Raw genomic sequence first — 11,052 nt, 5'->3', positions numbered from 1 at the left:
TATGTTCAGAAGCTGAAAGAACTACTGAGTTCTGAGTTTGAGATGAAAGATTTGGGTGCTGCGAGGAAGATTCTAGGAATGGAGATCTTCAGGGATATGACGAAGAAGAAGTTGTTCTTGTCACAAAAAGCCTACATTGAAAAGGTCTTGACAAGATTCGGGATGCTTAATGTTAAGCCTATCGATACTCCATGTGCTGCAAATTTTCATCCTACCATGAGTGATGAAATGTCTGAAGGGGAAATCGATTATATGTCACGTGTTCCTTATGCTAGTGTTGTAGGAAGTTTGATGTATGCTATGGTTTGTACAAGACCAGATCTTGCACACGCAGTCAGTGTTGTGAGTAGGTTCATGGTTCAGCCGCGAAAGGAGCACTGGATCGCTGTGAAGAGGATTTTCTGGTACATTAAGGGTTTATTTGATATTGGTCTTGTCTATGGAGACAAGGTGTGACACCCGTCACCTCCAATCCGGAGAACATCGGGCCACCAACAATATCTCGTATAATAAAAGCCCATATACCCAATACACTCACCCAAAGCCCAAATAAAAATCCGAATAAAAAGCTCAGTAGCACCAATCCGTCCAAATATCATATACTCGTCAGTCTCACCTGAAATGGGGAAGAGAGAGGGGTGAGTAACGGGGAAGTCACTCAGTGAGGTATGGTATACTAAACCCGAAGTCCATGGACCCGGACAGACTACTCCAAATAAATATAATTTAATCCTAACACGTTGCAAACACGGTACCTAAAGTACCCAGAGATCAAACAATGGTCCTAGCGAGGTGCACACTCGCTGCCCACTAACAGCCAAAAACACCACCGAATATGTGTCTCGGTAACACACGCCCGTAGACGATTTATCGACCTCCACGCCTTGGCACAACATGTCGACTACGCTGTGCCGCGGCAAACACCACATCCAATGTACTGTCTCCAGCTGATACACCCATGGTCGGCTTCCATCCAAATCACATCAATATAGTATATATATATATATTATTAATTATAAATGAACAAGTATTGTTGAACCATCTATAATCCTAGTTCCAGTTTAAGCAAAAAACCTACAAACTAAACAAACAATGACATGCTCAATTTCACGCAGACGGAAACACATTAGAAATAAATTATACTTATTCGTGGTACTAAGCCGTGTAAGAGAAACTCGAGAAAAGACCCTCACCTTAGCCAATAAGGAGAATCGAAAACAGATTGGAAAACAAACGAGTTGACTTGATGACTAAGGTAAATTAGAGTTTCGCCATGGATCTCGACTTCCCGCAACAACCCCCAGATCGGAAAAGAACAGAGACAACACAAAACAAACACGATTAATAAATTAATTAATCTAGGGTTTAAGGGATGATTACTTGTTGCTCAAGCAACAACGAAGTAGACACCCATATGCATGAGTTCTCACGCATGACCAAATGAAACGATTAAGGATCATTAGCGTGAATGAACGTCACATAAGGGAAGCAAAAGGTCTTACGTTCATCCCATGAACATGCATATAGATCGCATTGGAGTTGACGAGTGGTGATGAGGGCGACCAGGATAGCGACATGAATCTCCGATGACATTCAACTCACGGCTGGACAGCTCACGCCTGCGGTGATGAGACGGTGGCTCCGGCTTCACCTTCTCTCCTCATCTCGGTCATGTTCACCATCTAAAGGATCCGGTACATAACTTCACCATCATGGACGCGGCGGCAACGAACGGTGCATGTGGTGGTAGTGGCTTCCTCCTTTGATCGCCATTTAAGGAGACGTGTGCGGCTAGGGTAAGGAAGAGGGGAGAGATGCATACGAATATATATATATATAGCTAGGTAAAAGTAATTAATCAAGTAAACCAACCGGTTTGGTCAAACGAAAACAAAAGGTTGAGATTATTACTTAAACCAAAAAGAAACCAGCTCAGTTTAGAGAAATTTAATTAATAACAAAAAAAAGAAACCAAAACCGAATTTAAGAATCCGGGTCGTTACACAAGGATCCGAGACTGGTTACTGGGTATTCTGATTCGGATTATGCAGGAGATGTGGACTGCAGGAGATCTATGACTGGTTACGTATTTACTTTGGGTGGTTCTGTTGTGAGCTCGAAGACGATTTTGCAGTCGACAGTAACTTTGTCTACAACTGAGGCAGAGTATATGGCATTGACAGAAGCTGCTAAGGAGGCAATATGGTTGAGAGGATTGGTCAGTGATTTTGGTCTTCATCATGATCAGGCTACTGTGTTCTGTGAAAGCTTAAGTGCTATCTGCTTAGCCAAGGATCAGGTTCATCTTAAGAGAACCAAGCATATCGATGTACGATACCATTTTCTGAGAGATGAGAAGAGGATTGAAGTGAAGAAGGTAGGAACAGCTGATAATCCTGCGGATATGTTCACTAAGCCGGTTCCTCATAGCAAGTTCAAGCATTGTCTTGATTTGCTAAACATCTCAAGCTGTTAAATCTGGCCCTGATGGGCGTTTGGCCCTGAGGGGCATCTGGCTTGAAGAGAGCATCTGGCCCAAGTGAGGGCATCTGGCTCTGAGAAGCATCTGGTCCGACGGGACATCTGACATATGAGTTCGACGGAACATCTGAGCAAAGAGAGAGTATGTACATCTGTATTCTAAGCACGAAGAAGTGCATTCTGGTACATCTGATTATGAAGAATTCAAGTCAAGGTGGAGATTTGTTGAATAATGCTTTGAATCTGTTGGGCCTTAGTTTTTCGAGGCCCACTAGTGCTATGGTTTTTCGGGACACAACTATATATATTTTGTGCCTCCTCTAAACCTAGTTAGAAGCCGTAGAGAAACTAGATCTGATCTTTTTGTAGACAGATTTCTGTAATTTCTCCATCAATAAAATCTCTCTTTGCCCGTGGACGTAGCCGTTATGAATGAACCACGTTAAATCTCTGTGTCTTTCTTTATTGTTTATCCATCTGTTAATCTATATCTTCTCACATCCCACACAACAAAATTTCTAGTCAACTTTTCTGATGTGGTATCCACTTTCAATCTTCGAAGTTCGAACACTCGAAGGTCACCTCTTTTCCAATAAAGATAAGTATTACTTATGCCTCTATTGCTTTACTGAATTATAAGTACAATATAATTATATCTTTTTATAATAAGATTTGGTGAGTTGATAAGGTTTGGGGGTACCAGCTAGATCGGCAGGGATAGGGCTGAGCTCACACCCGAGTCTCTTCTTCGACCTATATCCGCATACCATTTATAATCGATAGATAGCTAGTCTGTCTGATTTTGTTCTCGAGGAACGTCAGTCTCTCGACTGAAAAGAACGCCTCTTACTAAAGGGATTCTGTTCGCAACAAGGAGAGGCTCCGGACGGCAATCATAGCACCGCGGTCGAAAAAGCGTGCTCCCTTCAGATAACACGCACCGTAGGCCATCTTCAGCCAAAATAAGAATTAATCCTCTCTCGATCTCCTAAAGCTGGAGAAATCTTTCGCTCTATCGAACATACAGGGAATTGGAAGTAGTATATATAAACCACGAATAAGTGTATGAATTGAAATTAGTTGTTACAAGCAAATTTTGATATATGCTATTTAGAAAGTGAAATTATTTTCAGCATCATTTCCACATCAGGTTTTTAATCCATGTTGCACTTTTCGTTGTTGACATAAGTATTAACATAATTAAGAAAAGTAATTTAGATGGTAAATTTATTAGCTGGTTAAAATTTCTACAAGAACTATATGATGAAATTTTGAATCTAAAAATTACGAGACTTTAAATTTTGTCCTAGATTTTTATTTTATAGTTTCATCTAAACGATAATAATGGTAACTAGCTATACATTTTAAAAACTAAATGTTTTCTTATTGATTTCCTATTTATAATTGGAAAAGTAAAGAAAAAAGTTCATTGTGAATCTGTCAAAAACATAAGAATCAATTAAATAAATATTGTCTAGATCTAACAAGGAAAAGGAAAAAGTAGTCCCTATTTGTTTTTCTGTTTGTTATAAAACTCTAGTAATAATCACCATGGCGTGTTCAAACTAATAAACTCAAAATCTTCTGAAAGCAAAACATGTTCGACGGCTCTTCTTCACACTGTCTCGTCGGAAAGTTCTTCACGAACTCAACTCCACCGTCTGCTGCAGACACAGAACAAACACTCCGGAAACGATGGGTTCTCTCCGGCGACATGACTGTCAAAAAGCTAGACGACGGTCATACGTTCTTGTTCGAATTCACACAAAAGAATGACAAAGAAAAAATTCTTAAATGGCGACCTTATAACGTCAATGGAGTCCTCATAGTAATAAAGGATCTAAACTCTTCAGACACCATTGAATTCACTTCAGACTCCTTCTTGGTCGCTGTCGTGGGATTACCACTGTACCTCTGCACTGATGACTTCCTCCCCACGCTTCAATCACAAGTCGGCGACAACAACGCCGTTTTTCTCGGAACGTCTAATAACAACAGGTTCATCTACCTCCGAGTAGATCTTGACCTCAAGAAGCCACTCCGACCAGGATTCTACATAGGCCAAAAGCAAAACCGGTTCGTGGGGTTCAAGTACTGGAACCTAGGCGACTTCTGCTACAACTGTGGAATGATAGGTCACGTCAAAGGAAACTGCGTCCATTTACCTCTAGGACGTGCCTTGAACGCCACGTCAGTAGCGCATGTCTATGGCCCTTGGTTAAGACATTCTCATGTAGAAACGTCTTGCCAAATTGGTCTGGTGATATTACCTAATGATGTTGGTGAGTGCGAGAAGAGTCTCACGTATCCTCAGTTCTGTATAGAGGTTGAGTTTAAGATGCTCGCTGTATGCAACACTATCACCGAGTCCGCAACAAGATCCATTAGTAGATTTCGCTTCCCTTGTTCTTACCTCTACACAGAAACAGAGTCTACAGATTTTACAACAACTACGAAAGCGTACGAGGTTATAAAGAGAGAGATCTACGAGAAGACTCCTTCCTCTCTTGGCTATGTTAGACACATGCCTGACGTTACCGAAAGTCTTGTGGAGGAGTTGAAACTCATCCAGAAAGATAAGTTTTCTTGTGACGATAAGTGGTTGACTCTTAAACTTCAAATCATCTTACAATACCATTTAACGCATGTTGATCACGAGACACTGCTCTCGATTTTTCGGGAACGGTCCATCGAGAGAGAGATAGAGTTTTTGATCAAGAAGAGAGTGGAGAAGAACGAGAACTTGCTTTCTTTGTCTTCATGGGAAGATCAGATAAGAGAAGTGATATCTGAGATGGGTTTCACACGCTATATGCATCACTCTTATGTGTCTAGAAGAGCTAATAAGGCCATGTTGGAGGCGATTCAGATTGAGATTTCATCGATTAGATGTACCGTACCTGCAGATAGAACTACGGTTTGCGGGTTGGAGCGTTTCAAAGTGCTTGGACCCGACATGGATCGGCTTGACCCTTGTGTGATTTGCACTGAGGAGATGTTTCTTGCGGAAGAAGCAACCGCTATGTCTTGCTGCTCTCGTGTCTTTCATAGATCTTGTATTGAAAAATGGTTTCAAGTTGGTAGCAAGTGTCCGCTTTGTGGCTTCATGTTACCTTTACAACAATAAACAATTATCCTTGTAATTCTTTATTTCTCTTTTGTAGTAATTTACAGTCTCTCTATTTTGGTTCACTATAATGTATAGTATGTGATGTGTTGGGGTCTTATGATCTATAGTTTTTATAATCAAATATACTTTGTTGAGAAGAATGAAACATTGATGCAATGTGATGTGAGCAATAGCCAAGAAAGGGCTTTGTAGTTGTAAACTAAATTAAAAGTCTTAAATTGAAACTAGGCCAAAACACCAAGGGGCTAACTGAAATAAAGCCTTATTTTTAACTAGGTTTGGTGACGTGGCAATCAGACATGCATCATGCAATACCTACGCAACACCTAGGCCAAACACACATGTCTGTCTTCTTGAGAACTCAAAGCTTAAGTAAGCACTGACAAGTTCAGAAATTCGTTTTTACATTCGAATTCTCTAGAGACTAGAAAACATTTCTTCATGGAGGAGGAGGCGATGGGAGGTTTTAAGGATACGGCGGCGTCAGTGGAAGCGGCCACGGTGTTTCCGGGGTTCAAGTTCTCGCCGACGGACGTGGAGCTGATCTCGTATTACCTGAAGCGGAAGATGGATGGTTTGGAGCGGTCCGTTGAGGTTATACCGGAAACTGATATTTACAACTTCGAGCCTTGGGATTTGCCCGGTTTGTGTTATATATATGACATGCTTTTGTTATATTTATTCGTAATTTTCTTCTACTTCAATCTCTAAGCATTGTCCTGTGTTATCTTTGTTTTCTATTCTAATCGATACCCCTTTTGCTCAAACAAGAACAACGTGTGTTATCGTGGAGTGTGTGATAAGAGAGTTAATGTTCTTGTTTTCTTGAATTTTTTTTATTAATTTGCAGATAAGTCGATAGTTAAATCTGATACGGAATGGTTCTTCTTCTGTGCACGAGGCAAAAAGTATCCACATGGGTCACAGAACAGGAGAGCAACCAAGATGGGATACTGGAAAGCCACTGGGAAAGAACGTGACGTGAAGTCTTCTTCTCAAGTCATTGGAACAAAGAGGACGCTTGTCTTCCATATCGGCCGTGCACCAAAAGGCGAAAGAACCGAATGGCTTATGCACGAGTACTGCATGGAAGGAGTTTCTATGGTAAACTCTTCTGAGACCATACATTGTTTTAACATAAGAGGTAACTTTGGTTACTTGAGATGTATCTGGTCTTGGCTTGAGTTGATTGATTGTTTTTGTGAGTTCTAGGATGATGCTTTGGTTGTTTGCCGGCTTAGAAGGAACAAAGAGTTTCATACTAGTACAAGTCAGAAGGCACCAGAGCCAGATTTACCAGCAGAGAAGCACATGATCATGCAAAATGGTGGTGGTGCTAGTTCTAGTAGCGCACATGATTGGGCTAGCATGGTTGATTTTTACCTTGCCGGGGAGTCAGGGGAGGAGCTTCTCAATGAGATAGCAGAAACATCAGAAAATCTACAGGTTTGTCCCCTCTCCTCAAGGCAGGACCTAATTTAGGGGCCATAATTAGCGTAAATCTTTATTAAAAAGGTAATCCGTGGGCTAAGACTATGCAGATTAGCTCTTAAAATTAGGGGCTAAGACGAATGTTTCATTAGACTTTGATAGGATCGGTACCCCATGTTTCTTTTTGCTTATGCCCACTTTCTATGTCAATATAGTTGTTGCAAGCTAACTAACTTTTCACATAGCGCATGATGGATGGTTCTTGATTAATCAATGTAGTTGTTGATGAAGTTTTGTGTGTGTGTGTGTTTAGGTGCATACTGAGGAGGATTTCTTCGCGGATATCCTAAAGGACGAAATAATCAATGTGGATGAAGCAGTCACCACGGGGAACATAGCGAACGAAGTGCCTACACTTGAATCAGCATCAAAGGCTATAAGGGTACTTCCTTTACCAAGCATGATAGACAAACAGATGGCTTCGCTGTTAGAGGAAAGTCCATCACAGCAGAAGAAAGGTAAAGGGAGCAGTGGCACGGACCAACTGTCGAGTTGCTTCGTGGGGATATACTCGATCAAAACTGTAAACAGGGTGCGATGGGACGTTATTATATGTTTAGTGGCTTTCATTGTAATGTTCTTTTGTCTAGAGTAAGGCTATGGAATGTAGTAAGAACCAATGTTATCTGTTGTTCTCGATGTTGAGAAAAGAACATATATATCCTGTCTGAAGTTTTTTTTTGTGTAGACGGTTTATGTTTATGGATTTAATAAATGTTTTAACTTCAAATCTGTCTCTTTTTGGTTCGGTTTATTGAACTGATGTTAAATCGAAATCTGGTTTTGAAACACACTAAGTATTATTGATCAACTGAGCTGGAGGTTCAGACAAAAAGCAAAGAGAGAATACACCAATAAGCATTGTACAAAGAAACAGACTCGAGAGAGTTCAAGTAATGACCTCAAAAAAGCAGAATATGAAGAGAACCACATAACTACTATGACAGGGAATCAGAGACTGCAACTGGAATGTTAATTTATGGAATAGATTTGTTCCAAATGATGTATCATTTTGTAGTTTTTTTCTAAAAATATACTGGTCACAGTAAAAACTTTTGTATTACAAATGCTTTTGAATGGATGGAATAAGTAAAATTCTTGTTCCACTAATAATTTCAGTTTTCACCAGTCTATTTTTTCTATACTATAAGTAATTATTATTATTATTCAATATATTCCTTTTAGAAATAATATGTTACAGTCTAATTTTTTTTTACCAAAGTGTTGGTAGCTTAGTGCTAGTACAAAAAGTTGGTTGGTTAATCTTCTTGTTTGATCATGAGTTATTCTTGGGTTCATCGAGGTTCACCAGTCAATAGGATTTTATTATTTCAAATTCGATATCTTTTAAAAAGGTAAACAAAATATTATCAAGTTATATTATGTTTTTAAAATAAAAAAGTAAAAAAAAAAATAGCAGCTACAGAAAAAAGAATTAAAAAAATCCTTTTAACGTCGTCAGCAAAACACTAAACCCTAAATCCTAATCTCTAAACCCTAAATCTTAAACCCTAAACCCTTGGGTAAACTCTAAACTCTTGGGTAAACCCTAAACCCTTGGATAAATCCTAAACTCTAAATAAAAACACTAAACCCTAAAACTCTAAACCCTAAATTCTAAACCCTAAACCCTTGAGTGTTTTAGTGTTTAGTGTTTTTTATTTAGAGTTTATGATTTATCCAAGGGTTTAGAAGATAATATAATTTGATAATATTTTGTTTCTTTATTTAAAAGATATCGAATATGAAATAACACAATTCTATTGGGGTGAACCCAGGAACGGTGAACCCAGGAATAAGTCTTGATCATCTTAGGTACAAATGAAAAAACCGTTCTTTAAATTAAATATTGGATCAGATTATATACACTTAAGATCTGAAAATAAAAAAAAAAGTAAATGTTAATGGTCTGTAATTAAGAAAAATGTTTAAATGTGTGTTACAAATGGATAAAATGGTGGGGTTAATTTGGTAAAATTAGCCCTTTCGTGTTTAGTTCCGTACTCTTCTATCTATCCACCGGTTGTAGATTTGTCTCCGCCGCCGTTAAAAACATCTGCTTTCGCGTTTCTTTCCTCTCGAATCCGTTTTGGAGAAAACACAAACACAACAAACTTCACCGCGTCGTCCGATAATGAAGTTTGGTTTCGGTCTTCAATCTCGATCTGTAAGTTCTGCGCCGATCGTAACCGTCTCGTTACCTCTTCGTTGATGATTATTAATTAGTTGCAGATTATGGAGATCCGTGTTGAACATATATATTTGGATTTTATTTCATTGATTGATTTAATCTTTTTTTTTTTATCAAGATTGTTTCTACTTTTGGATAGGTGAATTAAAAGTCACATTATCTCTTCAAGTTTTGACCTTTAGATTAAGTGTGATGGTTCTTGGATTGTGTGGTTTAATTGGAGGTATCTTGGAACAGGTTTTGTAGGAGCTAAATTAAGAATAAAAGAAAATGTCGAGGCCGATCATGATCGTCTTTCTTCTAGTCATACTCATTGTCACCTCTCAGTTTGAGTGGAGGCAACCGCTTCTTGAGCTTGATGCTGCTCCTAGCTTGTCTCTGAAACACCAGCAACTTGCAAAGAGGGAAGAAGCTGTCAAAGAGAAGGTACTCATTGATTCTTAACTTATGGACTAGTGTTACATTTAACAAGCTCTTACCTCATTTCTTTATACTTTTCTTCTTTTTGAGAATATGTCCCGAGGCCATTGGTGACTGGATCAGCATTCTTTATGCTGCATTATAAAAAATTGGTTTGAGCTTTCTTTGATTGCATGAGATTATTGGAGAAAAACAACATAGATTCCACATTTGTCTTGCAACCTTAGGTTCCATTTGGATGTATGAATAACTCTGTGTTTCGAGCCTACTTTTGAACCTGAATATATATATACCTTACAGCTTGTCCTATTTTCCACTAAGATGCAAAGACTTTTACATTCTAACAGTTGTTTTGTTTTTCTTCTTATTGTGTTGATCGATACAAGATCATCTTGTCACAAGAGAGGCATATCCAGAGGCTAAATGACATGGTACGAAGTCTTCAAATGCAGTTACTGCGATGCAGAGGAGAGAACGAGACACAAAACGCCACTGAAACCTCCCGTCTCAACAAACAGTTTATTGAGCTCGAGAGGAAACCCATTGTGGAAGACTAGTTTGATTCAGTAGTAATAAATAACCCAAATGGTAAGTAAAAGCTTTGGGAAGCAATCTTTAATTTTCCTAGCTCCAACGCTTGTATTTTATTTATGTTGTGCTGATGATTTGATTAGTAGAATTGCTTTAATTATATGACCAAGGATATTCGAGTTTTTAATGAAATTTGAGGATTACGGTGTTGGATAATTCCAAGCTTGTGAAAACTTAACATATTATTAGATGTTTAATATGTTAAGATAAACACAATAAAGAAACCTAGAAATAGGATAAAGAAGTTTCTATTTAGGTTAGTTTTGTGTTTTCCATATCCCACATGTTAAATTTCATATAAATATAGGTCTAATGGAGAGGTGTTCCATATGATCTGAGAGAAACATATTGAGAGCTTTAGTTTTGAGTAGTTTCTAAAGCTAATAAGAAAAATTGTTCTTATAACTCTTTGTGTTTCTAAGAGATCTGAATTGGTATCAGAGCCTCAGGTTGGAGACTCGATCTAAGCTTAAGTTGTAGCTTAAGATCCTGGTGCTTGTGAACAAGAGATCGCGTAAGCAAGATGGCAGACGTGACTAGGGCTCCACGCACGAAGGACTTTGGATCTACATCCATCCAATGTCCGATGTTGTCATCGACAAACTTCACAGTTTGGTCGATGAGGATGAAGGTTCTACTTCGTGTTCATGAAGTGTGGGACACGATCGAACCCGGTTCAGATGATCAAAAGAAGAACGATGTTGCGATAGCTCTTTTGTTTCAATCTGTTCCAGAGACTTTGATTCTC

The 11,052-nt window shown here is 38.8% G+C and overlaps 2 protein-coding genes across 2 annotated transcripts; both read left to right on the top strand.

The window, feature by feature from the left end:
- Nucleotides 1–6,052: 6,052 nt before the first annotated feature.
- Nucleotides 6,053–7,697, top strand: LOC106326410 (NAC domain-containing protein 89-like). Its single transcript, XM_013764397.1, has 4 exons — nt 6,053–6,254; nt 6,462–6,715; nt 6,824–7,057; nt 7,356–7,697. The coding sequence occupies exons 1-4, from the start codon at nt 6,053–6,055 to the stop codon at nt 7,695–7,697; spliced, it is 1,032 nt and encodes a 343-aa protein (XP_013619851.1).
- Nucleotides 7,698–9,078: 1,381 nt separating this feature from the next.
- Nucleotides 9,079–10,460, top strand: LOC106325187. The gene is made up of 3 exons (XM_013763216.1): nt 9,079–9,269; nt 9,531–9,719; nt 10,100–10,460. Exons 2-3 carry the CDS (start codon nt 9,564–9,566, stop codon nt 10,268–10,270), a joined length of 327 nt encoding a protein of 108 aa, XP_013618670.1. The 5' UTR covers nt 9,079–9,269; nt 9,531–9,563; the 3' UTR covers nt 10,271–10,460.
- The last annotated feature ends 592 nt before the right edge of the window (nt 10,461–11,052 follow it).

Source organism: Brassica oleracea, chromosome C2 (assembly GCF_000695525.1).
Source record: "Brassica oleracea var. oleracea cultivar TO1000 chromosome C2, BOL, whole genome shotgun sequence".
NCBI lineage: Eukaryota > Viridiplantae > Streptophyta > Magnoliopsida > Brassicales > Brassicaceae > Brassica > Brassica oleracea.
The sequence above is the reverse complement of the archived record's forward strand: the minus strand, read 5'-3'. Positions and strand labels throughout refer to the sequence as shown.

Excerpts from the sequence above, each read along its gene's own strand:
- LOC106326410 (XM_013764397.1), top strand. The coding sequence starts at position 6,053 with ATGGAGGAGGAGGCGATGGGAGGTTTTAAGGATACGGCGGCGTCAGTG. Across the intron at positions 6,255-6,461 it reads CGAGCCTTGGGATTTGCCCG|ATAAGTCGATAGTTAAATCT; the intron begins GTTTGTGTTATA and ends ATTAATTTGCAG. Across the intron at positions 7,058-7,355 it reads AAACATCAGAAAATCTACAG|GTGCATACTGAGGAGGATTT; the intron begins GTTTGTCCCCTC and ends GTGTGTGTTTAG.
- LOC106325187 (XM_013763216.1), top strand. The coding sequence starts at position 9,564 with ATGTCGAGGCCGATCATGATCGTCTTTCTTCTAGTCATACTCATTGTC. Across the intron at positions 9,720-10,099 it reads AAGAAGCTGTCAAAGAGAAG|ATCATCTTGTCACAAGAGAG; the intron begins GTACTCATTGAT and ends GATCGATACAAG.